Raw genomic sequence first — 12,763 nt, forward strand, 5'->3', positions numbered from 1 at the left:
CAATGCCATCTATCTGTCATATATCAACAAACTTTTCGTTTCCCGCCTCAGAAGGAAGGTTAGGCGTCTCCCTCGGCGAATAAATCACCAGTATTTTCATAATATACAATCTGCCTCCCGCCCGGACGGTAACTAAGCATGAAATATCAAACCAACTAGTTGCATGAACGACTAGCCTTGCACATGGAGATCCTCCTTTTTTAGTGATCCCTTGTCCAATTCCACATAAGTTCCCCACTTATTCCCAATAGCACTAAAGATTTTTCCGTGCCATAGAATCCGAGGGACCCAACCAGTTGATAGAAGAAGTACGTGGCAGCTATACCTGAGGCATCCTTAATGGGAGAGAGATGTTTGAACCAGAAAGACCAATCCTCTTCCTTCTTTTCCCACGCTTCCTTCATCTCAGCAACCGAGTCGAAGGTGATGATACAGGAGCCCTTGTACCTTTGATTCTTAGTCGATTTCGGAATGAAAACTTGGATCACCTTACCGTATTGATTGAACACCTCCCTGAGATCTCCTCTTGAGACTCGTCTGCTGAGATTGTCTATGAAAGTCGTCCATCTATCGTCGCTTTTCAATGTTTCTGAGCTACGTCGTCGGTCTTCAAGAATTTTCGAGTTCGCGACTCTCACCCATGGAAAAAACAAGTTAATGTCCGAAAAGTTCAAATGTTCTTTTTGAAGGATTGTATTGTCTTAATATCATCTGTTGTTTTGGTATTGATTAATATATGCAATTTTATTTATAGGTATTGATGGTGGATTTGACAACAATGAACCGGAATATGAAAAGACCCATGATATAGTAATTTTACATAGCTATTCAACTTTTCCTTTTCCTTTTCCTTTTCCTTTTCCTTATGTGGAATTGCCTGAGAAGGTATGGATTGTCTCCATTTTTATTTTTAAATAATTCCAAACTAAACGTGCAAATTCTTCATCTTGGACAAGAATCGGACTTGTTTATCCCATATGATATTATAGGTAAGGTTGGCAGTTGATGCCATTTTAATGGCTGAGGGTGCTGAACTGAAGGAGCAAGTTGCAGCCTGGACAGCCAATAAGAAGCAAATAAGTGCATATGCAATTGATTTGCGGCAATTAAGTGCATATGCAATTGTTGCATATGCAATTGATTTGCGGCAAATTGGCGATGTTGTTGTTCCCCCATCTGGATGGAAATGTGCTAAGTGTGATAAAAGAGATAATCTATGGCTAAATCGTACTGATGGAATGATCCTTTGTGGGAGGAGAAATTGGGATGGAACTGGTGGTAACAACCACGCTGTTGAGCACTACAAGGAGACTGGCTATCCTATAGCCGTAAAGCTTGGGACAATTACTTTTGATCTTGAAGCTGCAGGTAATGCTTGTTTGTATTTCACCGTCTATGTATTTGTTTATAGCGTCTTTTCAGTAAGTTTTGATTGGTCCACGATTGTTATAAACTCTATCTGCCCTCAGTTAATGAAAAGTCAGAAATGCAATTTTGATTATGTATCTTTTTAGCTTTGGTGTTTACATTTGTCAGAACTTATTGTGGCAGTGCAGATGTTTTCTCTTACCCAGAGGATGATAGTGTTATAGACCCACTTCTAGCACAACATTTGGCATATTTTGGTATCGATTTCTCATCATTGCAAAAGGTTAGTTTTTTTTTCTGTTTAATTATCTGCCACTTAATGTTTTCCTTAAGATACATGTGCATATGATAGTGTAGTTGCATTTCATTTTTGTTATGCAACTGTACTTTTGTGTTTATTATCTCTACCAAATTCATTCTTGTTCTTACTTTGTCCATGTTTGAATAATAACTATCGCTAAAAATGAACATCATCGGCCTTGAGATCTGTAATATATATTGCGCTTGGAGTTTCCATGAACAAAACATTGAGTACACCAATATTTGTATGAATCATGACAGACAATAGCTTGACTGGAAAACGAGTGATATCATTATTATAGAATGTAAGTTTCAAAGCTTACCAGAAGGAAAAAATAAGTAGAATGAAGTGTTTATAATCGAGTTAGTGCTATCTGATTAGAAATTATAATCTGAGACTGTTTCCAGACTGAAATGACCAGAATACCAACTTTGATTGGGATAGAATTCAAGAAAGTGGGCAGGATGGTGAACCAATTTTTAGACCAGGTTATACAGGTCTTATGAATCTTGGAAACAGGTAATGCTGATTGTGATTAGGCATAAGGCTACCAGTAACAGTATGATGGTTTGATGTTTCTGATTACCTAAATTTGTTCTAATGCAGCTGCTACATGGCAGCAACCATGCAAGTGATGTTTTCAACGCAGTCATTTTGTAGACGATAAGTTATAAAGCTTGTCAAAACGGTTTTTTGAAGAGGGAAGGGGTCTCGTTTCGAAATATTTTTTGATGACTGGTTAACGATAAAATGTGGTTCGAGGAGTCGCCACCAATCTTTGGTTAGGGTGTGATTGGACACCAAAAAGTATTTGTCATTTTAATAAAAATAATAATTTTAATTAAAATAACAAATTTGCGGTCTGCGTTTCCAAAATTTGAGTTCGGGAGTTTGTTACGTGTGGAGAAGAATTAGCACCGCCACAACGTCCTAAATCGGTACCTATACGATTAATTAGTTGTCTTTGCAATGAAATTTACGAGTTCGAGCCTAATTTAATTTAAGATCCCCTACAAGTAATACTCTTTGAATTTTAGGACGAAACACAATGATATTTAATTATTTCGAGAAAAAGTATATTTAATTATTTCGAGAAAAATTAACCTCTTATACCTTAAAGCAATCGATTCTTACTCTAATTGAAATAAAGAAATATTAAAAATTTCATTCTAAAGTTCATTATTAATTCAAAATAACAACGCAAAAGAATTATAAGAGAGAATATGATAATATCTAATTATTTATGATCGAGAATAAATGACCTCTCATGTCTTAAAGCAATCATTTATTACTCCAATCAAAATGAAGAGATATCACTATTTCATAAAATTCAATATCGATTCAAGTGAAAATGATAATATCTATTGATTTCCAATCGAGAATAAATGATATCTCATACCTTAAAGCAGTCATTTATTGCTCCAATCGAAATGAATAAATATCATTATTCCGTCCTAAAAATCAATATTGGTTCGAGAGAAACGGTAATATCGAATTATTTTCAATTAAGAATAAATTACCTCTTACGCCTTAAAGTTATTGATTCGAGTGCTATTATTTTGAAAACCCATTGGAAAACACATGCAAAAATAAAGCAAATTAAAAGCATATATTAAGCAAGTATAATTAATTATTTATTTTACTAATATTTAATGAGAATAAGGATGTTCAGTTATTTAAATACCTCGAGACGAGACTTTAGATTCGATCTAACAGTTTTTTCTCGGTGAATTTAATTAAGAGAACATGATTTTTTCCCAATCTCCGAATTTTAAAATGTATTCAATTTAATTCGTGTCATTAAATGGGATATACTTTCGATTTAAAATTATCGAATTTCCTTTTTTAATTCTTTCATTTTTTTTATTTTTAGAGAATTTCGCTTCTCTAAAAAGTTGACCCCTTCGTCGATCGCCGTGTCACCGCCGTCATCGGTGGCCGTTGGTAGGGCTATAAATGAGACGAGACAGATCGTGAGTTACTCAAGATCGATTTGATCAAGGCTCGATAAATACTCGGATCGAATGGACTTGACTCGAGTTCTTAACGAGCCGAAATGAGCTACTTGATAGTGGACTCGAAAAGCTCGTAAGCAGTTCGAAAAATATAATATATTAAGATTTTATTTTTTAAAAATAAATTATTAATAATATTAACATTTATATATTATTTTTTAAAAATACAATAAGATTTTCATATATTTAAGGTTCAGGTTCGAGTTCAAGTTTGAGGCTTTAATTGATTTAAGTTTAAGAATTTTTTTTTTCATTTCGAGCTGCTCACGAGCTTCAGTTCAAGATTTCAAGTTCGAGTCGAGCTTGAAAATTTTAAGCTCGCGAGTTTTCGAGTCGAGCTCCATTTCAAAATTTTCGAGTCAAGTCGAACTCGACTCGGCTCGTTTACTCCCCTAGCCGTTGGCGACCAAATTTTACCCGGATATGTCATGCAATTTGCTTTGCTTAATTGCTTTGCATTTGTCTTGGGAAGCTGCTAAGGAATTAGGTCAACTTTTGACGCTTTCATTCCTCGAACATTCAAAACATTGCTTTTCTTTCTAGAAAAATACTTTCATTTTTTCTAAATAAAGAGTGATTTTAATTTTCATTAAAATTCAATCTTCTTTTTAAAAATATGGAGAAAATCTATAATTAATAATTTTACTCTTCATATGTATTTTTCTAAATTTTGTATCAAATAAATTTTAGAAAAACTATTTAAATTTAAAATGATGATAAAATATTTTTTATACGAGGAAGGAAATAAATTAATCAAAATTAATCTAAAAATACTTATATATATATATATATATATTTATTTAAAAAATTTGTTTTAATGTCCAAAAGGAACTATTACTTAATAAATCTACTGATATGAGATATTAGATTTAGATACGAAATTCTTTAAAAAAATGTTTTGTTTAATAATAATTTAAGTGTCTATCGGTTTAAATATAAGTTATATTTTTACTCTTATAATTTTTTAGATAAATACGTAATAATTTTTTATTATTTTGAATTTACATAATTTAGTCATATTTTTATCTTTGATTAGATCCTTTAAATAATATTAAATACTATAACTTTAATAGCATGAACAAAAAAAAAAAACTAAATTGGAAAGACCAATTTTGGTTAAGGGTAATAATAAGATCCTATTTTGCGAGCTTAATGGTTCAGGTTAAGAATTAAGGGTAAATTATAAGTTTAATACTTAAACTATCAATTTTGGTTCGTTTTAACACTTAAACTTTCAATTTTTTTAGAACTATACTTAAATTTTAATTTTAATTTTATTTTAATATCCCACCATTAAAAAAATAGTTTTTTTAGTTTAGTACACTCGTTCAAAATTTAATGTTAAGTTTTATAAAAATTATAAGTTTAGGTACTAAAATAAATAAAAACTGATAGTTTAAGTACTAAACATGTTAAATTTTTTTACATTGAGATACTAAAATTAAATAAAAATTAAATGTTAAGCATGATTTTAAAAAAATTAAAGGTTTATATACCAAAATTGATCAAAACTAATAATTAGGATACTAAAACAAAGATACTAGATGAGTAGTTTACCCAAGAATTAAAAGGCAAATGTTGCCTAATGGTCAACTTTTTTACATGGCGTATAAGTATTTTCTATGCAACGACCTGCCTGCCATTATGATTCAGTCAAAAATTCCATAATAAAACCACCCATCTTTGTCGTGTTCCATGTGTTCACATCTTGGGGTCTTTCAATGACTAAAGAAGAGAAAATAATTTGAAATCTATTCCCTTTTGAGTGCCTTTTTAACCTCTCTATTCATCATACAGCCCCTTTCTAGCTTTCTTGGTTTCAAGATTTGATATTGATCCATATTTTCAGTTCTGCAAAGGAGAACAAATTCTGGGTTTTGTTGTTTGATCTTCCACAAAGTATTTCAGCAGAATCTGCTTGTTTTTTCCAGCAGATTTCAAGTGTTTTGAAGTTTGAATGTGGATGATAGAACTTGGTATGGTTTTGGGTTATTTTCTCAAATGAAAAGGAACCCTTTTTGTGCTTGTGATGGTGTTGATTATATAAGGAAAAGATGGGTTTTTTAAGAACAATTTGTTTTGTGTTTTCGGTAGCTCTGCTTTGTTGTTTATCATTGACTTCTAGCTTAGATTACAGTAAGGTTGGAGAAGAAGAAGCATTCCTTAATCAATTAGTAGATCCAGCAACTGGGGAGATTGATGAGAATCTGGTAAAGTTTAATGATTTGTCTTTACATTAATGTTCATTGGCTGCAATTGATTTGCTCAAACAATATCGGCTTATGGAACGAAAACAATTGTAGGTTTGTTTATTGGCAAATAGTTTGTATTTGAAAACTATGCTTTAGCCTTTTATTGTTGGGTAGAAATCAGGGCGGACGTAAAATCTTATGTTAGTGGGTGAATTTATAAAATGTTAGGTCGTGACGAACTTATAAAATCTTATCCCTAGTGAAAATCGATGATAGCTTGTTTAGCGAAACCCTGGGGATATCTTGGAACCATATTTCAATATTCATTTCAAGCATTTTTAGGCTTTGTAACATGAATGATCTTTCATTGATTATTTAGGTGGCGTTTGGTTCACTAGAATTCCTTGGAATTAGGGGAATTAAAATCCAATTCTATTATTTTCCCATGTTTGGTTCAAGTTTTCAAAGGAGAAATTGAAATCAATTCTATCAAGGGAGGGAAAGTAAATTATATCCATAACATGATAGAATTGAAATCATTTAGAGGAGGGACTGTGAAATTTGACCATATTACCCTTATCAATCTTTTGGTATTTGAGTCGGATTTTTTTAAAAAAAAATCGGGTTCGGGTCGGGTTTTTTAAGTTTGATATTCGGGTCAGGCTTTTTTAAGTGTGATATTCGGGTCGGGTTGGATTTTTTAAGTTTGATATTCAGGTCGGGACGGGTAGGGTTTTTTTAAGTGTGATATTCGGGTTGGGTTCGGGTTTAAGATGAAAAATACCCGACCCGAAAAAAATATATAATTTTACCTTATATTTAGGAATAATTACAATAATACCCCTCTATATATAATTTTTTTCAATTAAGTCACTGTTTTTATTGAATAAAAATAATTTTTTTATTATTTCGGGTCGGGTTTCTAATTCATATATTCGGGTTGGGTCGGGTCGGGTCGGGTGAAACTTTATTTTGGTCGGGTCTGGGGTGGAGGTTCCCTTGTTCTCGAGTCGGATCGGGTGGACCAAAAAACCCGACCTATGGCCATCCTAATTGAGATGATTTTAACTTATGATGTTTATTAGTATGATTTTTATAATAATGAATAATCAATCAATAAAATGAAAAATTAATTTTTTTAAAAAAATCTTTATAATATATTGCTACATGTAAGTTATAAAACAAACTAAAATTAAGCAAAAAAAAAACAAGGTACATTACTGAAATCAAATTCATCTGACATGTTTGCGAACCAAACAGAATATGAAATTGGATTCCAATTCAATTTCCTGCCAACTAAACAGGTTTCAGATTCAGATTCCAATTCCTTCAGATTCCAATTCCTTTACAGATTCTAATTCCCTCAGAAACATTCCAGCGAACCAAACGCCACCTTAGAGATATTGAAGTAGTATTAGAAATTTCCATGTAGTTTTTTGTATCGAGGAATATGTTTTGGTTTGAAGTTGGGAAAACGAAAACCAACATTAGAGGTGGAAATGTGTGGGCATAATAGGCATTAATGCATTGAAATATTTTCTAGAACTAGAGACTTTTTCATGATATTGGTAGCTTGTATTGTATGTATGGATTGATAGTGCATACCTGTGTTATTCACATTCGGGTGTTAGTGTTTGACACGGTTATGTTCATTTCTTTATAAGTCTTTTCATGTATTTGAGGGGTCTTGGAATGGTCATGCTCCCGTACCTATGTTCTAAAACGCGTTGAACATGGGTTTCGATTTCGTACATTTCTACTTTAAGAAAAATTACGAGTTTGAGCCTCGTTGGTGTATACTGAACTTTCGAGTAGTAGAAGAGACATTAGGTGTTTGATTATGTTTTAAACCTTATATCATTTGTGGATGACAATGACACGGATATCGAATATTGGCTGCATCAATTAGTGAACATGACATTTGATGTTATGATCGTTGTACAAAAGGTTAAAAGTTTATGAGATTAACTATTGGTACCTTCTAATTTTCACGGTCAATAGGATAGAACATTAAGATGCTTTTGGTTTCTGCGGGTTTAGGAAGTAGGGGAAAAGCCCACTTTCCCTTTGCTGTAACCTTGTTTAAAATTATTCAATTGTTTACATGCAGGCTGAGTTGTTATGGATAAGTTGCAGACAAGATTTGAACGATTTAAATGAAGCTTTTGAAGATCCGAACTTGTATCTTCTGGGGCAAACACCCCGTACAACCAATGATATTACTGCACAAAGTTACTCATTAGAGGGAGCAAGTGTTCAAAAATTGATTAGCCTTCTCCATCCCGAGTTAAAGCGAGCTCTTTCTGACTGCATAAGAAAGAATAATCTTCCGTTTCAAGTATCTGGAGATGATAGTGGCTTTAAGACTGGGTACACCAGATATTTCGAGTCATTGTTTCACTGGCATGAAGCTCCTAGAAGGGTTTTGGCTACTGAGAGCATTGCCATAGCCCCTGCCTCGAACTTAGGACCATCCCCGGCTCCCGCCTCTTCTCCTAATTCTGAATTTCCTCGTTTGAGTCCAGAAAGTCCGGCATCTTTGCCCTCTTTTTTCCCTATACCTTCTAATGAAGCTGCAAGTCCGATAAATGATCTTCCAAACAATATAAGCCCAGCCAACATGGACCCGAGACACAAGGGGACTGATAACAGTAGAACAATTATTATTGCTTGTGTTGTGACTGCAGTAGTAACATCTGTTGCTGCAGCGTTGTTCTTCTTGTTATGCTGTCGTAGCGGTTCTTCAGCTAAACAAAATGATGAGAGGCCCCTTCTCAGTTTAAGCTTAAATGAATTCTCCGGTGGTATATACTTTCTCCCACGAACTTTTGTTTTCTAGAAGCTTTTGGAAAGTTATTGATCGATACGTTTTTTTTTCTTTTCAGGTTCTCATGCATATGCTTTTGGAACTAATAAAGAAGAGAAGCTAGGTCATCAATCGTTTGGAAACGAATCGAGCCCACATAAAAAGGCCTCGACTAATGGGGATGTGTATATTCAATCTAATGCCCAACAACTCTCCTTTGATGGGAAGTCATCGTTCGGAGCTGTTGCTGCTGCCCCCATAGCCTCAGCTGGATCTTCTAATATATCAGGCAATACTAAGCCACCGCTACCACTGCCTCCAGGAAGGGTAGGCGCTTCCCGACCCGTATATCCTCCTTTGAAGCCTTCTCCGGGCAGAGCAGATCCTCTTCCTCCGGAACCTCCTGCCCCAATTAGAGCCAGTCCTCCACCACCTCCTCCCCCCATTAGTGCCAGTTCTCCTGTGCCACATCCCTTTATGAAACCTCCTGCCACCATGGCCCCCCGACCTCCTCCACCACCTATGCCTCCTGGTGCTAAATCCGGTCCTCGCCCACCACCACCTCCACCAGGTACCAGTCTCGGACCTCCCAGGCCACCTCCACCAATGCCTTTAGGTCCCAAGGTGCCTCGACCGCCAAGCGGACCACAACGAACATCAAATGCTATCTCTGGCGAGGGACCTGGCGCAGCAGACGATGGCAACACTTCTAAAGCTAAATTGAAGCCATTTTTCTGGGATAAAGTTGCAGCGAACCCTGAACATTCAATGGTCTGGAATCAAATTAAATCTGGATCATTCCAGTACGTAAAAAGTTCTCTTACCCTTTTTCCTTTATTCTTTACGCCAATGGATCAATATTGGATACATTTATACTATTACTATGTTTTCAGGTTCAACGAGGAGATGATAGAAACCCTGTTTGGGTATGCAGCCATTGACAAGAACAAAAATGATAAAAAGAAAGAGACCTCTACCCAGGAATCTGTGCCTCAGTATATTCAACTCCTTGATCCCAAGAAGGCGCAAAATTTAGCAATCCTTTTGAGGGCGTTGAATGTGACCACAGAAGAAGTTTGTGATGCTCTTCGTGAAGGTGATTTCCTCCGTCTTATTTGTCCTGTCAAATATGTGCTTGTGAGAACCATATCCGTCGCTATTTTCTCTCTAAGATGATTCCTTTCTTTGCCATACATTGTACATTTTGGAAAAGAGTCGTAGTTACAAATTTTTATATATCTACCATGACTAATCTTAGCCTTATACCTGAAGAATGCCAAAGATTTGCATCTCGTTGAAGCTAACCGTATGTGGTAGAATAGTTTTTCTCTCGCTCTATCCTATTTAAGGTCGAGGAAAATGAAGTGAACATGCTGACTGAGCTTTTCTAAGCCTTTTCTGTTCATTTCTGTAAAGAAAAATATTAAGATGATCTCGATCGTTAAACTCTTTTAGAAACATGAGCTGTTTACAGCCAAATAACTACATTGTTCCTTATATATTTGTTATTTTTCCTGACATAAAAAAGGTAGTACTGATGTGTTAAGTTTTCGATTATGATATTCTAACCTGTTGTTTTAAATCAGGAAATGAGCTCCCTGTTGATCTCCTTCAAAATTTATTGAAGATGGCTCCGACAGCGGATGAAGAACTCAAAATTAGAATGTTCAATGGTGAAATTTTGCAACTCGGTCCTGCCGAGCGGTTCTTGAAAGTTTTGGTCGACATCCCTTTTGCTTTTAAACGAATGGAAACCCTGGTTTACATGTGCTCTCTTTATGAGGAGGTTACTTTCACAAGAGAGTCCTTCGAAACATTAGAGGTGGGTCATTAATTTTAATTTGCATGACTTGCATGAATCACAACCGACATTTAGATCGAAAATGTCTTTCGAATTTTTTTAAGACGGTCAACAAAATATATGTTTTATTCAATCGAATTCTGTCTTAACTATTTTGACAGATTGCTTGCAAGGAGCTCAGAAGTAGCCGCTTATTCCTCAAGCTTTTAGAAGCTGTTCTTAAAACCGGAAATCGCATGAATGATGGGACATTCCGTGGTGGTGCACAAGCTTTCAAGCTCGACACACTTTTGAAGTTATCAGATGTTAAAGGGGTAGATGGGAAGACCACACTATTGCACTTTGTCGTCCAAGAAATTATACGCACCGAAGGCATGAAAGCTGCCCGTATTGCGAGAGAAAACAAAAGTTCCGTTGATCTTGAGGATGTTTCCCCATATCCGGAAGAGCACTACCATGGACTTGGTCTTCAGGTGGTTTCTCGTCTGAGTAGTGAACTCGAAAATGTCAAGAAAGCAGCAGCAATAGATGCCGAAACCTTAACAGGAACCACTGCCAAACTTGGTCATGGACTCCTAAAAGCACGGAATTTCTTGAACTCGGAGATGAAAAATTTGAGGGAAGAAAGTGGTTTTCATGAAACCTTAAAGAGTTTTGTCCAGAATGCAGAGGTTGACGTCACATCATTACTCGAGGAAGAGAAGAGAATAATGGCAATGGTGAAGAACACCGGCGATTATTTTCATGGTAAAGCACATAAGGACGAGGGCTTACGATTGTTCGTCATCGTACGTGACTTCCTGATAATTCTGGATAAGGTTTGCAAAGAAGTTAGAGACGCCCCAAGAAAGCCGGTAAAAGCACATAAAAAGCAGGAGTCCAATGCATCATCATCTTCCTCCGAGTCCCGTTTTGCACCAACTTCCCCCGATCCTCATCAGAAGCTTTTTTCTGCAATTGCTGAACGGAGGAGGAGCGACTATAGTTCTAGTTCAGATGACGAGAGTTGACGACAGTGTTCTTTAAACAAGGTATGCTCATTGTATGCTGAAACTTCCGTTTTTTTTTTCGCCCAATTGATGTCATTGGCAGTCAAATCAAAATGGGAAGCCGTCAAAGTGTTCGTGACGGGATTTTTTCGATAAAAAAGAATATATCTCAAGTACCAGAAGAAATGGGTTCAAATTCAATGATAGATTTCATGTTCATTGTCGATTTCCCCATCTTCTGCTCATCTTGTGCAATATTTGTTGGATATTCAAGATTCCTTCATTTTTTGTTCCATAAAATCTACATTCCTTTTGCTAATTTATGTCTGTTAATAATTTTGCTTTGAAATTGGGGTTTCTTTGGAACTATAATTTTCTTTCAGACAATGTATTTTAGATATGAAATTTTGATAATCTGTGATTTCTGTTTCTTATGAAAAGGGTATGAAGAGTTTATACATAACCAGCTATTTTCTTCTGTATTTCACTGAGAAATGAATGATCATAAACACACACAGATATCTACTAAATACAACAAGACATTCGTATACAGAGATCGGTAATCTCCGAACCATGGGTTCGTTGCAAAATCTTAGCATCGGACGTGAAAAAGTTTTCCTCGGCTGAGTTCTTGAAAAATTCATATTGTTATGTCTTCTTGGCCTGAATCACAACATGAAATGGAAGAGTTCATGGAGTTATCAGCAAATCGAACAGACATCGACATTTATGTGCACATCTAGACGCTGCATTTTCTTTACAGTATCTGCGTCCGACATATATTCGGACATAGGAATGAAACTATGATCCGAACTTAGGAATGAATGCTACCCATGAATGAATCATTTATCAACGACACTGAGATGTACATGCAATCCAGACTCTCGTGGTGCGTATCTGAAGATGGAAGAATGAAACAAAAAAGGCGTTACCTTTTTCAAATATTTTTTATGAAGTTTCAATGCCCCGATGCAAGCTTTCTTCGCACCCAGATTCCCAGTCATGTCATTTAGATACTGATACAAAAACAAGATAGATAAAAGCATTAAGACAATGTATGGAATGTTTTTATAAATTCAACATGTTCGTGTGTCCATCATGCCATTTTCGCTCATGTTTCATGGTTTTGGTAGGTCCAATGCATATCGTTGCTTAATCTTATAGACTGATGTACTCGTTAATGGGAGAGTAAAGCCTACAAACACGTAAGCTCACCTTAACTACTTCGTTGAGGCCCCGAGCTTCATGCAGTAGCTTTGAGCTCTTATCTTTTAAGACACTTGCAACAAGG

The 12,763-nt window shown here is 35.5% G+C and overlaps 2 protein-coding genes across 2 annotated transcripts; both read left to right on the forward strand.

Annotated features, from left to right (window-relative positions):
• Positions 1 to 640: 640 nt before the first annotated feature.
• On the forward strand, positions 641 to 2,329 carry LOC120129791 (ubiquitin carboxyl-terminal hydrolase 14-like). The gene is made up of 6 exons (XM_039147206.1): positions 641 to 653; positions 755 to 885; positions 990 to 1,368; positions 1,557 to 1,651; positions 2,077 to 2,166; positions 2,276 to 2,329. Exons 1-6 carry the CDS (start codon positions 641 to 643, stop codon positions 2,327 to 2,329), a joined length of 762 nt encoding a protein of 253 aa, XP_039003137.1.
• A 3,341-nt stretch (positions 2,330 to 5,670) lies between these two features.
• Positions 5,671 to 11,791, forward strand: LOC120129758 (formin-like protein 5). The gene is made up of 6 exons (XM_039147183.1): positions 5,671 to 5,894; positions 7,987 to 8,680; positions 8,762 to 9,485; positions 9,576 to 9,778; positions 10,269 to 10,504; positions 10,645 to 11,791. Exons 1-6 carry the CDS (start codon positions 5,739 to 5,741, stop codon positions 11,491 to 11,493), a joined length of 2,862 nt encoding a protein of 953 aa, XP_039003114.1. The 5' UTR covers positions 5,671 to 5,738; the 3' UTR covers positions 11,494 to 11,791.
• Positions 11,792 to 12,763: the final 972 nt, after the last annotated feature.

Source organism: Hibiscus syriacus, unplaced genomic scaffold, assembly GCF_006381635.1.
Source record: "Hibiscus syriacus cultivar Baekdansim isolate YM2019G1 unplaced genomic scaffold, ASM638163v2 tig00110503_pilon, whole genome shotgun sequence".
NCBI classification, from domain to species: Eukaryota; Viridiplantae; Streptophyta; class Magnoliopsida; order Malvales; family Malvaceae; genus Hibiscus; species Hibiscus syriacus.

Coding starts and splice junctions, on each gene's coding strand:
- LOC120129758 (XM_039147183.1), top strand. CDS start 5,739: ATGGGTTTTTTAAGAACAATTTGTTTTGTGTTTTCGGTAGCTCTGCTT. Junction 5,895..7,986: donor GGGAGATTGATGAGAATCTG/GTAAAGTTTAAT, acceptor GTTTACATGCAG/GCTGAGTTGTTATGGATAAG. Junction 9,779..10,268: donor TTGTGATGCTCTTCGTGAAG/GTGATTTCCTCC, acceptor GTTTTAAATCAG/GAAATGAGCTCCCTGTTGAT.
- LOC120129791 (XM_039147206.1), top strand. Junction 886..989: donor ATGTGGAATTGCCTGAGAAG/GTATGGATTGTC, acceptor ATGATATTATAG/GTAAGGTTGGCAGTTGATGC. Junction 1,369..1,556: donor TTTTGATCTTGAAGCTGCAG/GTAATGCTTGTT, acceptor GTGGCAGTGCAG/ATGTTTTCTCTTACCCAGAG.